This window comes from Lynx rufus, unplaced genomic scaffold, assembly GCF_022079265.1.
Source record: "Lynx rufus isolate CCGP_SWC_20201006 ecotype Redwood Valley unplaced genomic scaffold, mLynRuf1.p SCAF_14, whole genome shotgun sequence".
NCBI lineage: Eukaryota > Metazoa > Chordata > Mammalia > Carnivora > Felidae > Lynx > Lynx rufus.
Genome location: NW_025814828.1, coordinates 31546767 through 31559724, shown reverse-complemented (window position 1 = coordinate 31559724; position 12958 = coordinate 31546767). Strand labels below are relative to the sequence as shown.

Genomic DNA, 12958 nt, shown 5'->3' with positions numbered 1-12958 from the left:
TAAAATAATTTGGTTCAGGAAAATTCTATTTTACCTGATCAATGTTCCCGAGTCTAGAAATTCAGTGATAAACCCAACTTGCTTACAAAACTAGTACCTTGCAGGTTCAGAGACACAACAGAAAATCAACTCTACCTTTGGTTACTCCTTGCACCTCAGTCTATGTTATCATTTTCCTAAATGGTCATCAATTATTGTTGAAGCCATGGCAGAAGGGGCATTTTTAAACCATGGGTCTTAAGGGAGAAATAGCATGAAAAGAGGCTAAAATTATATAAAATGCTATAGATCAAGCAATGGAATGCTTTCTAGTAATTTAGTAGGAGGTTAAGGTCAGGGAGTGAAACCTATCTATGAGGTATGAAGGGATGACATTCCTTTTTCCTCTGCAGTGATGGTACACAGCTCTTTTCAAGCTAAGATGATCAAAATGACGTTGAACTGGCTCTACTCAGAGCGTGAATAAACCCACCTGAAGAATGACTTCCTACTCAAGCCTTTTCTAATAGGGAAAGAAGATCTTTATTATAAGCCTTCATGAAGATACTCCTGGGCCAGCATTCAGGGCGGTCTCCAAATCAAAGAAAAAATTTTCTGGTCAAAGACTAGTTTTCACGAATTATGGGAACAAATGTAAAAGGGTCAATTTTGAGATTCATTCTGTCCTCCATGTGTCCCAAGATTCTTCAAAAAAGGAGGGTGGTAAAAATGGGATGTTTGCTGCCATTTGTACCACTTTGGCCCCTGAGCAATTGAGAAGTCTGTAAAGCAAGGTGCACGAACCTTGGGCGCAAGGACAGAGTGGATCTGTGAATTCAAATGGGGAAAAACTCCATCTTGACTTCCATTAGCTCTTAATAGCAATTTAAACCAAACCACAGTAGTATTTGCTGTAATATGACTTGGCCACCAAATAATCACAAATATGTTTATATCACATTTCAATTTATGTACATATCTTAAGCTATTATTTACATTCATAACTACTTTTATTTTATTTTATTTTTTTTAATTTTTTTTTTCAACGTTTATTTATTTTTGGGACAGAGAGAGACAGAGCATGAACGGGGGAAGGGCAGAGAGAGAGGGAGACACAGAATCGGAAACAGGCTCCAGGCTCTGAGCCATCAGCCCAGAGCCTGATGCGGGGCTTGAACTCACAGACCGCGAGATCGTGACCTGGCTGAAGTCGGACGCCTAACCGACTGCGCCACCCAGGCGCCCCTCATAACTACTTTTAAAGTATGATAGTTATTATGTGTGCCAGTAGATCTTACTGCATATTGTGTTAATGAAGAACTATATATATTTTAATATATTACAATTTTTAATATTTTTCTATCTGCTGGTATATTAGTTTCCTCTGTGCCATAGATTGAACTGTATTGCCCTTAAATTCATATGTTGTAGTGCTAATGACCCAGATGACTGTATTTGGAGAAAGGGACTAAAAGAACATTATTAAAGTTAAATGAGGTCATAAGGGTGGGGCTCTGATACAACAGAATTAGTTTCCTTATAAGAAAAAATAGCAGTGAGCTCAGTCTCTATGTACACACAGAGGTCACGTAAACCCACAGCAAGAAGGCTGCCACCTACAAATCAAGAGAAGAGGCCTCCGAATGAAACCGACCTTGGCGACACCATGATCTTGGACTTCCAGCCTCCATAGCTGTGGGAAATAAATTTCTGTGGTTGAAGCTACCCTTCCTATGTTATTTTGTTATGGCAACCTGGGTAGATTAAGATACTCTGTAACCCTTGCATCTTATTTTAAGTACTAACAAAATATTTTTCTGTAAAGTAGAATAGGCTTCATCAGGCTGCCAAAGAGTGTGATGACATTAAAAGCAGGTATGAAAAGCAGGTATGTAAAGCAGGTATATAGAGCAAGAGGACCAGGGCAGATGGTTACTCTTAGCACACACATTTGGCCTTTGATTCACTCAGCTTTCCTTGGAGATATGCCTAATTCTAATTGTCACCAATTATTCATTGTAGTACAATGAAATATTTTAAAATCATGGCCATGCACAATACAGCTTTCTGGGTTTTGAGCAAGAATCAGGACTCAGAAAAAATATCTCTCGGGCCTTCTTTCAGGTGGGAGGCTATTCTGGGCCAAGCTACCCTGGAGACCAGAATGAGTGAAGAAGCCCCTAAGCTCATGGAGTATACAGTCTGTCATACAAAGTAGGTCTGCAACAAATAATTACAAAGCAGAAGGATAAACACTTCAACACCTTTTTGACTTTCATTCACACTCTCCTACAATCCATATGCAGAAGCATATGTCTTGTATTTCCCCTTGTCCGTCCCCTCCTCCACTGCCTCAGCAATTCCTTCCTCCCAAGCTCCTTTTATACTTGTAGGAAAACTCTCCCTTGCTCTAGATTCATGCCATCAAAATCCTACTCATGTTTCAGATCCCAATTTGTAGACGATAAAGAACAGCAGAGTATCGTATATGCATGAGAAAAAAGTGCTTACTACCTCATTATTCTTAAATGCCTTGTTCTCCAGAAAGATCTCTATAATACCTAGATAGTGCTATTCCTTGCCAAAGAGCTCACAGAACTTTTTTTTTTTTTTTTTTTTTTTTGGTCAACATATATTACTGAATGCATTCTGCCCTGTACAATCACCTCCATTTATGTAGATTTGTTTTTCCTTCTCTATTTGATGGTTGGCTCCTTGAGAACCAGATCTCTGACTTATTTATCCCAGTATTTCTCTGGTACTATGAACACTGCTTGAGAGGCCACTTAGTAAGAATTTATTAAATGATAAATGATTCAATGTCACTGGAAAAAAATATCAAGTCATATCACTGAGGAGATTATAAAGTGCTCATTTCTGAGCACTGTTGACCCATCATTTAATTTTAAGTGTCGCTAAAATCAGTCTCTTGTTCTGATCCCTTTTCATAATCCTGTGGATTTAATTAGAATAAAAACTTAACTGCTCTTGCTTATGCTTATGGATCATTTTCCCATAAAGTAAAATGTGTGATGAATATAAAGTTTTATCATCCATGTGGTTCCAAATGTGCTGTTTTATATGTATCCATTGCCTTAAGAAGAGCAGTTTATAAAAAGAGGCATTTTTAAAAATTTTAATAAGAGACTTTACCTTTTTTTATGCCACCTCAAAGATAATTTCAGCACTTCACTGCTCATTTGAGAAGAGAATATTTATTATCTGGGGAAATAGTGACTGAAGTGATCTATGGAGGAGTATCCGCATGTGCTAGGTCACGCTGCAGGAGCATCCCATATCTCAGTGGATTAGCACAAGGTTACTTCGTGCTCACATTACATGTCCATCCTAGATAGATAGGAAGCACTCAGAGATCCTTGGTGAAGGGGGACTCCGTTTCTTTTTTCTTTTTCTTTTTCTTCTATTCTTTCTTTTTTTTTTTTTTTTTGACTGTTGCCAAATGTTTATTATCTGAGTAAATCAAGCAAATGTAAACTACCTCATCACACATGGAAACTAATGAAAAGAATAAGGTGCATTTCTGTCAAGGGGACTCCATTTCTATACTTGCTTCTTTAGTAATTGTATCAGGGAAAGGGAACACGAAAAATTGTTCACTGGCTCTTAAAGCTGTCCTTTGGAGAAAAAGTTCAGCACTTATCCTCAGATGCCATTGGCTGATTAAGTTATATGTTCACACCTAACTCCAACTGGGGAAGTGCAATATTACCACATGCCTAAAAGGAATAAAACAGGGATATTTGTTAAACGCTTTAAAAAAAAAAGATTACTGACAGTTTATGGAATATTTTTTTGTAACCTTTTCTTGTTCTCTTGCTGATTAGACCTAGCGATCAGACTGGGTTTTATTGAGATAGTGCTTAATGGATGGTGTATTACATACAAAAGTTATTAATGACTTCCATTCCGGTCATGATTCAAAATGTATGTCCTTAAATTTTATTTGCATATGGAAATCTATTCAAGACAAACATTAAGGAGAGCTTTAAGAAAAACAGAGTGTGTAACATCACTTAGTATTATTGTATTAAGATGTATTTAAAGACCAAAAGGCCTCAGTATGCCAGTGAAGCCAGACTGATGAAATACTAGATACCTTTGTGGTGTTTGAAATAAAACTCTCTTTTGTGTCCCCTCATGGTGGAACTTGTTGGTTGCCTATCCCAATATCCATGGGCCCTTTCCTCCTCACTGACCAAACCTTACTTTATTTTATTTTATATTTTAAAGTTTATTTATTTTGAGACAGGGACAGAGACAGCATGAGTGGGGGATGGGCAGAGAGAGAGGGAGAGAGAATCCCAAGCAGGCTCTGCACTGCCAACAGAACCTGATGTGGAGTGTGAACTCACGAACCCTGAGGTCATGACCTGAGGCAAAACCAAGAGCTGGATGCTTAATCAACTGAGCCACCCAGGTGCCCCCAAACCCTCATTTTCTTTTTGATGTGTATGTGGAGAACGATGGTTTTTCAGTCTTCTTGCCAGCTAGATCTGGCCAACTGGCTACAATCAGAAATGCTGTGTGCTATTTCTGGGAAGCTTCCCTAACTCAGAAAGAAGAGGCACACTTTTATTATGCTTCCTCCTTTCTGCTACCTATAAAGTGGATTTGATTGTTAGAGCTCTGGATACTTTGGCTGATTCTTGAGAAAGTGAATAAAGATTTGCCTGCTACATGAACTGGATCCTAGAGGTGTTATACAGTAAACAGGACCCCAAAAGAAGGAGCCATAAGTGCTTCTAATAAATCACTTCAGAAATGTCAGAAAAAAAGCCTTTGGGATAAACCTGAGACTGTTCTATTTCAACCCAACATGTGGATTTGGGGCTCAGCATTTAGCTGAGGCTAGGACTGAAATGACAAACCAAGGTCCATTTCTTCTTGAAAAACTATAGCCTTTGCCTTTTTAAATCTCACTCTTCCCTTTGACCTGAAGTGCACAGGAGTAAATGCTTAATACCTTAAACAAAAGGCTCTGAAACATTCTTTCAGAGTTCATCTACAGACATGTGACTACTCTACATTGGATTGTGTTCTCTCTGACCAATACTCAATGTCACCACATCTGTATGTTAATTTTATGACAAGAAACCTTGAGCAAGGAACTAAGAAAGTAAAGTTTTATAAACATGAATGGAAGAAACTATGTGAGAAAGAATGATTAATAATTTTGAGACACGATAGACACACTTCTTAAGGTGTACTTCATGCTGAGTTGGTAATTACTTTGGGGGAGTATTTGTAAAGTGTCCTTTCCAGCTCAAGTTAAATTATAAAAGTCTTAATACTTGTTCATTCCATTTTAGTTTAGATTTGAGAAGAATAACATAAAAATGATGTCTTTACCTATAGCTTCAGTAATTATGGAACTTTGGATCTAATCAAAACCATTCCAGAATATTATATGAAGAAAAATTATGTTAAAATTTGGAATACAGAATTTCTATACTGTGTTCCAAATTAAGAAAGGGGAACTCAGTGTTACTGTTCATTAAACTGATCCAAATTTGAGTTATTTATGCTCACAGATACCTATAGCATTGCCTTGCGAACTAACTCCGGTTTAATATGTGATACTATAAATTATTTGTGGTTGATGTGGGAAAATTATTTCAAGCCCATTCAGGTAAAATCTATGATGCCGAATAGCTGTTTAATCAAGAAGCAAGGGACTGAAAAGATAAAAACTTAGGAAAACTATTTACTGAAGTGTGTATGGGAAAACCAGCATTTCAGACTCCAAAGAAATTAACATAAAATACCTACAATACTATGAAATTGTACTACAATTCATATGGTATCTATAATGATGTTTTATCGCTCAAGGTATTAATTCATATTTTATTATTCATTAAAGCAAAATATAAAAGGAAGACTTCGAATGCCTTAGTTAAGCATGTAATTAGCATTCAATAAAACAAAGGCAGTGAGACAAAAATGGTTTTTCCTTTAACAATTTTTCTCACAGAATAGCAAATGAAGAAATCAAACGTAGTAAATGTAATCCTTATAATCTCATGGAACTATTGGCTTAAATACAACTCGTTTTCGGAAAATAAACTATATTCATTTTAATCTTAGCAAGATTTGCATACATCACTTTAACAGTGGTTATTCCTATGGTTCCAAAATTGCCAAATCCTTGACTCCTGACACGTTTTTGCATCTAAAAGGATGACAGTGTTGTCAAGCAATACACAGACAAAGGTATAAAATAAACTAACAACATAGTAGTCAACAGATGCATACATTTCACTAACACATACTTGCATTCTTCTCTTTTGGCTGAACTTTCTTTAACCTTGGCAACATTGTTTTTATTCTATTTCACATTAAATAGTTATTCTATAGTTAAAAATAGATAAGAAACAAAACAATCTAACTTTTAAAAGTTCTGCTTCTCTATTCCAAAGTCAAAGTTTCTTTCTAAACTAAATTCAGACTTCAGAATGTAGGTGGAATAAGCTTAAAAACAGTCAATTCTCATTATCCACAAATTAAGGTTATTTGCAAACCTGTCTCCTCGCTAAAAAGTGATTTGTAACCCCCAAATCCATACTCATGGAGCTTCTCCTGCTGTTTGTGGACATGTGGCAAACAGTTCCAGTCAATGGTCATGCAAATTTCTAGTTAAGGTCAAACAAGGTGACACTGGACCTTTCTGCTTTAGTTTTCATACACAGATGACCAGAGGATGGAGATAGTAGGAGGCATGACAGAAGTACAATTATTCAAGAAGCTTCAGCTCTGGGACCAGGTGGACAGGGTTTGAAACAATTTGCTGGCAGCTGTTAGTGGGTCAGCCTCATGCAAGTTATTTAAACACTTCTAAACCTCATTTTCTCTGTGTGAAGAAAATAGAATCTACCAGGATAGCTTATTTTTAGGATTTACAGTTACAATCTATGTGATTACATAGACTTCTTCTAGAATAATATTTCTTCAGTCAGTATCACAATTTTGCAGAACATAATGACCACAAATAATGAGAATCCACTGTATTTAATCAAGTACATATTTATTCAGTTTTCCTGCACATAGCCTAATAACACATAAGAAAATAGTATAACTGTGAATAACATAAGTTATATATAATATCAATATTTTAAAGAAATGAAAACTGTTGTACGTTATATAACAATTTTACTTGAAAACTCATTTCTCAGAATTCTCAGATAATTATGAGTATAAAATATATTCATACTTACCCACTGTTCTTGTGGTTAATGAGTTGTCCAGATTCAGTTAATTGAGATGGCAAAGAGATAAATGTTGAGGATTCCACCAATGTGACACTAAATGGGAAAAAAAAGGCTTATTTTGAATTCTATTGTAACAAAATTCAAATGACCACAAAACATTCTTTAAAAATTTTCCCTCATTCATAAAATATAATTCGAATCAGAATAAATTATAGTTCAAAAAATCCACATGTTCTCATTTTGCATCTCAAAGCATATATATTAAAAAATGGGAAAGATCAGGGCACATGACTGTCTCGGTTGGTAGAGCACAAACTCTTGATCTCAGGGCTGTGAGTTTGAGCCTCACACTGGGTGTAGAGATCACTTTTAAAAAAAGGGAAAGATCTGGAATTGAAATATGTAAAAAAGAATAGCCTTTTATATGGAAAGGCAATACTTAATTCTCAAAGCAAGGAAATTTGTAACACAAGTGACTGCCCAAATGATATTCCAGAAACAAAATGGAATCACATACTGGTCTCAATGTATTGTCAGAGCTGTACACATTTCATAATTTCTAATCTTATTTCCAAAAAAGAGAAATGTTTCTTTCCGGACTGGACATGAGATGAGGATACCTAGTTAATCAGTGCATTAGTAATTATGCTATCTTTGGGAATTACATAGCAATTCAGTCCTCCTTATAAGATAATGCTCATTCATTCAAGAAACAATTATGGAGACTCTATTATATGTTAGATGTGGGACCAGATGCTGGTTATACAAGCATGAATCGGTTATCCTCTCTGCCTTAGGTTGCCCATATTATAGTGGAGGATAGGGTGGAAATGATTCTCTTGCTGTGGGTGAAAGATATCAACAGCAGAGTTCTATCTGCAGAGTTGAAGAGAATGTGCATAATATTAAGAGCAGATTTATTCAAACTGGATTCTGTAGGGGCCAACTATAGGCTACACGAAGATGAACTACTTTGGTGCGAAGATTATTATGAGTCAAAAGCAATCAAAACCCAGCAGATTTATGCTAAGCTGTTCACCTTCCTCTCAACTTACTAAATTTACATAGGAAAAGAGATCCTATGCCAGGAAAAGAGCTATTAACAGAGATTCCTCTTTACCTAAGAAATTTATCTGAATAGGACAATCTTTGTTTTCCAGACATTTCCTCTCACCTTCTGGCTAAAGGTCTTCTTCCCCTTTGTATCCTCACACCTCTATCCTTCTCCTTAGTTCATTGTAGCCTCTTGTTGCCTCACTGTCTTTGCAATTTCGTGTGTGTGTGAATTCCCCTTATGTAAGAAACTAAGTATGATTTTTTCCTGTTACTCTGTCTCATACCAATTTGATTCTTAGTTCAGGGTCTTGAAAAGCAGAAAAAAATTCCTCCTTCCCAACAATTCATTAAAATAAATCTTTACTATGTCACAGTTATATCATAATATGAACTTTACAATAAAAATAGATCAATAATAAAATTAATCAAATGTTTTAGTATTGAAACACAAACACACAAACAACTGCATACAAAAACAATTAAAACATTCATACATTCTAATGTTTCAATGTTGAAGGGGTTCAGGACAGCCCCCATTCCCAGAATGTGCCTCTTTAGCACGCAGACTATTTTAAGCTTAATACAATCAAAACCTTCTGGATGCAAAAGAAACTTTTGCCCCTCCCTTAACTATACAGAAGACTCTAAATTGGGGGTCTTTCCCTGGAATAAGCTTTATTAGCAGAAATAAATTCTACCCGAGTGACCCAAATGTATGGCAGGGCAAACATCTAATCACCAAACATCTGCTCTTTTTATTGTCCCATGAGGTGCATTCCTTTCCTTTAAAATCCCAGACCCCTGTCCACTTCTCCTTAGCTCGGGATGACATATATACCTCATTTTGACTGTCCTTGGAATTTCCAAGTCTGGGTGGATTCCCCAACCTTACACTATTAAATTTGATTTTCTCCTGTTAATCTGTTTCATGTCAATGTGATACTTAGTCCAGCTAGAAGGACTCTCACAGGGAACCAGAATTCTTGCTCAATGACAATGTTAGCATCACTTTCTGTCCTTTTATTTTAGATTGGTAGTTCTGAGAGTTTCATTTAAGGGTTATAAGGAATTACATCCATATTAAATACTAAACATTTTTTAAAGATACAAAATTAACTGTAGTAAAATGTTAACTATGAACTGTATAAGACATGTATCAGACTACCAGACTAGCTTATATCATTTTAAAGTTACAGTTAAGCAAAAGTAGGAAGAATTCCTCTCAAGAGAGTAATTTTAATTTAAATTAAGGCACTAAATTCTCATTTAAACCTCATTAAATTATGAGACAGAAAAAATGTACAATGTTTCTTTATATTTCTATAAATCCAAGGTGAATCATAAGGGCAATTTATTTTGGTCATAATTTGTTCTGGCTAAAAAACAGTCACAAGGATAACACAATTTTACACACAAATAAAAAGACTAAACCAGTAAAATAAATATTAGATTTTTCATACAGTGTGCATGTGTCATTTTGGGATAAAATAGCATTTGAAAAGTCCCTCTTAATTACAGTGAAGATGCCCTCCTTAAAATAGAAATATTAACTGTAAAATGAAATACAAACTGTCATTAAAATGGAAAAAAACCCTATTTGATTAGTGCAGCTTCTGAATGGCAGTTCCCACACTTCAATGTGTATTACGATCACCTGTAGTGTTTGTTCAAAATACAGATTCCCAAGCTTCTACGTGCATGAATTATGACTTCATCAAGTCTGGCATGGGTTCGAGAAACTTCCATTTAAAACAAGCTCTCCAGATGCTTTTTATTTTTTATTTTTATTTTTATTTATTTATTTATTTATTTATTTATTTATTTTAATTTTTTTTTTTTTAACGTTTATTTATTTTTGAGACAGAGAGAGATAGAGCATGAACCGGGGAGGGTCAGAGAGAGAGGGAGACACAGAATCTGAAACAGGTTCCAAGCTCTGAGCTGTCAGCACAGAGCCTGACATGGGGCTTGAACTCACGGACTGCGAGATCATGACCTGAGCCGAAGTTGGACGCTTAACCAACTGAGCCACCCAGGCTCCCCTCCAGATGCTTTTTAAACAGCTTATCTATGGATTAAACTTTGAGCAATCTTGATTTAGACCTGCAGTGCTCTAACATTAATGTAAAAACAAATCCTCTGGCAATGTGGTTAAATGCAGATTCTGACTCCCATGGGTTGGAGTGGGCCTGTGATTCTATTTGTCCAAACTCCCAGGTGATGTTGATATTGCTGATTCAAGGATCATAATTTGAGAAGCAAGAGTCTGATCTAAAACAAAAACCATTTCTCAACTAATAAAACCAGGCTACCAGAAAAACAAAGGCAAGGAATGGCAGAGTTAGAACCACCATATATTTACTCCTCTATAAAAGCAACAAAAACACTGGAAAAGATGGTAAAAATTAACTTTTTCAGAACTCTGGTAAATTAATGAAAGGCTTGCAACAATCTGAGTAGTGTTTATTCAAGAAAAACTGCCACACCATAGTAAGAACAGCACAGTTTGTGGCCTTATAACTTTCACGTTGTAACTCCCATGTTCCTCGCCACTGCTTAGCAGTAGGCTTGAAAATCATCAGCCTTGACACCGACGTAGTTGTAAAAACTGGCAGGCAGGAACATAAGGGGACAGACTGAGATTTGAGCTCTTTGAAAAAAGTTCCACCCGTGAGCATTGCTACTTTTTTATGTGTCTCACATCTCGCTGGAAAAAATCAGTTGGCAAGGTGATGTCTTTACTGACCTGACTCAAAGGAAGACGGCAATACTCAGGATGTTTGTTGAAAACAATCAGTAGCAATTGTACCTGAGGTTCCTACAGCAGTTGGATCAAACAAGTGTTTGCCCAAACAACAGAGGAAGATCTGAGGAACAAGATCTGGTTGAAGCAGCTTGCTAGATCCCCAGAGTACGTGAAAGATCTTCTATGTCTATGGGAGATAATGATGTCCCACCAAATAAAGAGTACTAATAAAGAAAGACTTTTTTTAAAAGAGCCAATTATAAATTTTGTACTTTGAGAGTACGATACCTGAAATAAAAAATCATTAGAGGAACTCATGAGCAGGTTTGCAGTGGCACAAGAAAGAACCAGTATACCTGAAAATGGGCCAGGTAAAATGATTATTTCTAAAGAATAAAAAGAGAAAACAATGAAGAAAAATTAAACGGTCACAGAAAACTGTAAACACCATCAAGGATAAACATAAGCCTAATCAGAATGCTGAAAAGATAGGAAAGAGGCAGAAAGAAAACGTGAAGAGATAAATGATGAAAAATTCCATTCCCAAATATGATGAGAAACATTACTTTACACATCCAAGAAGCATAAAATTTTTTTTCAGGATAAATCCAAAGCAATCCAAAACTAGAAAATAATAGTCAAATGGTTCATGAGCCAAGACTTGGTAAGCAGCAAGACAAAACTAACTCAACACCTACATTGTTCCTCAGTAAAATTAACAGTGAATTCCCATCTGAAACCCTTTAGGACAGAAGGTAATGGGGTGATGGAGTCAGTGAGTTGAAAGAAGACTGCCAATAAAGAATAGTATATACAGGGGTGCCTGGGGGGCTCTGTCAGTTAAGCGTCCAACTTTGGCTCAGGTCATGATCTCACAGTTCGTGAGTTCGAGCTCCGCATTGGGCTCTGTGCTGAGAGCTCGGGGCCTAGAGTCTGCTTCAGCTTCTGTGTCTCCTTCTCTCTCTGCCCCTCCCCTGCTTGTACTCTGTCTCTCTCTCTCTCTCTCAAAAATAAAATAAAACATTAAGAAAAAAAGAATAGAATATACAGGAAAACTGTCCTAAAATGAAGGAATAAATAACAAATAAACAAAAACTGAAAAAATTAATTGCTAGCATATGTGCCCTATAAGAAATATTAACGGGAGTCCTTCAGGCTGAAATAAAAGGACACTAGAAATTAACTCAAAAACACATGAAATAAAAAACACCAGCATAGGTAACTACATAGCTATATGTATAAAACAAACTAACTAAAACTGTATTTTCTTTGCAAATTTTTACATTTTGCTTTCTGATTTAAGTGAAAAGAGTGTGAAACAATAAATAAAACAGTTTTACAGGCTTGTAATGTGTAAAGATGTAATAGGTCTAAAACTAATAGCACTAAAAGGGGGTACGAAAAGGCGATATACTGCAGCAAAGTTTCTGAATTATATTGAAATTAAGTTGGTATTGTTTTGAACTACATTATTTTTTTTAAGTTTATTTATTCATTTTGAGAGAGAGAGAACACAAGTAGACAAGGCACTGTCGAAGCAGGACTCAAATTCATGAACCATGAGATCACAACCTGAGCTGAAATCAAGAGTCAGACGCTTAACCAACTAAGCCACCCAGGTACCCTGCAAAGATTTTTTTTTAAAGTTTATTAATTTATTTTGAGAAAGAGAGAGAGTGCATTCAGGTGCATGTGAGTAGGAGAAGGGACAGAGCGGGGGGGGGAGAGAGAATCCCAAGCAGGCTTCATGCTGTCAGCACAAACCAGATGCGGGGCTCAATCTCACAAACCACAAGATCATGACCTGAGCCAAGATCAAGAGTTCGATGCTCAACTGACTGAGCTACACCACGCTACATTATTTTGAATTAGGATGCTAATTATAATCTAAGAAAATAAGATACAGTAGAAGACAGAAGGAGGAATAAAAACTTTACACAAAAATAAATAT

General features: G+C 36.1%; 1 protein-coding gene across 1 annotated transcript in view; it reads right to left on the bottom strand.

Annotated features, from left to right (window-relative positions):
• Positions 1-12958, bottom strand: part of CFAP47 (cilia and flagella associated protein 47) — a 544467-nt gene that overhangs the window by 246056 nt on the left and 285453 nt on the right. The window contains exon 41 of the mRNA XM_047075775.1: positions 7212-7298. Coding sequence (XP_046931731.1) covers positions 7212-7298 — 87 coding nt within the window. The remainder of the gene's footprint in view (positions 1-7211; positions 7299-12958) is intronic.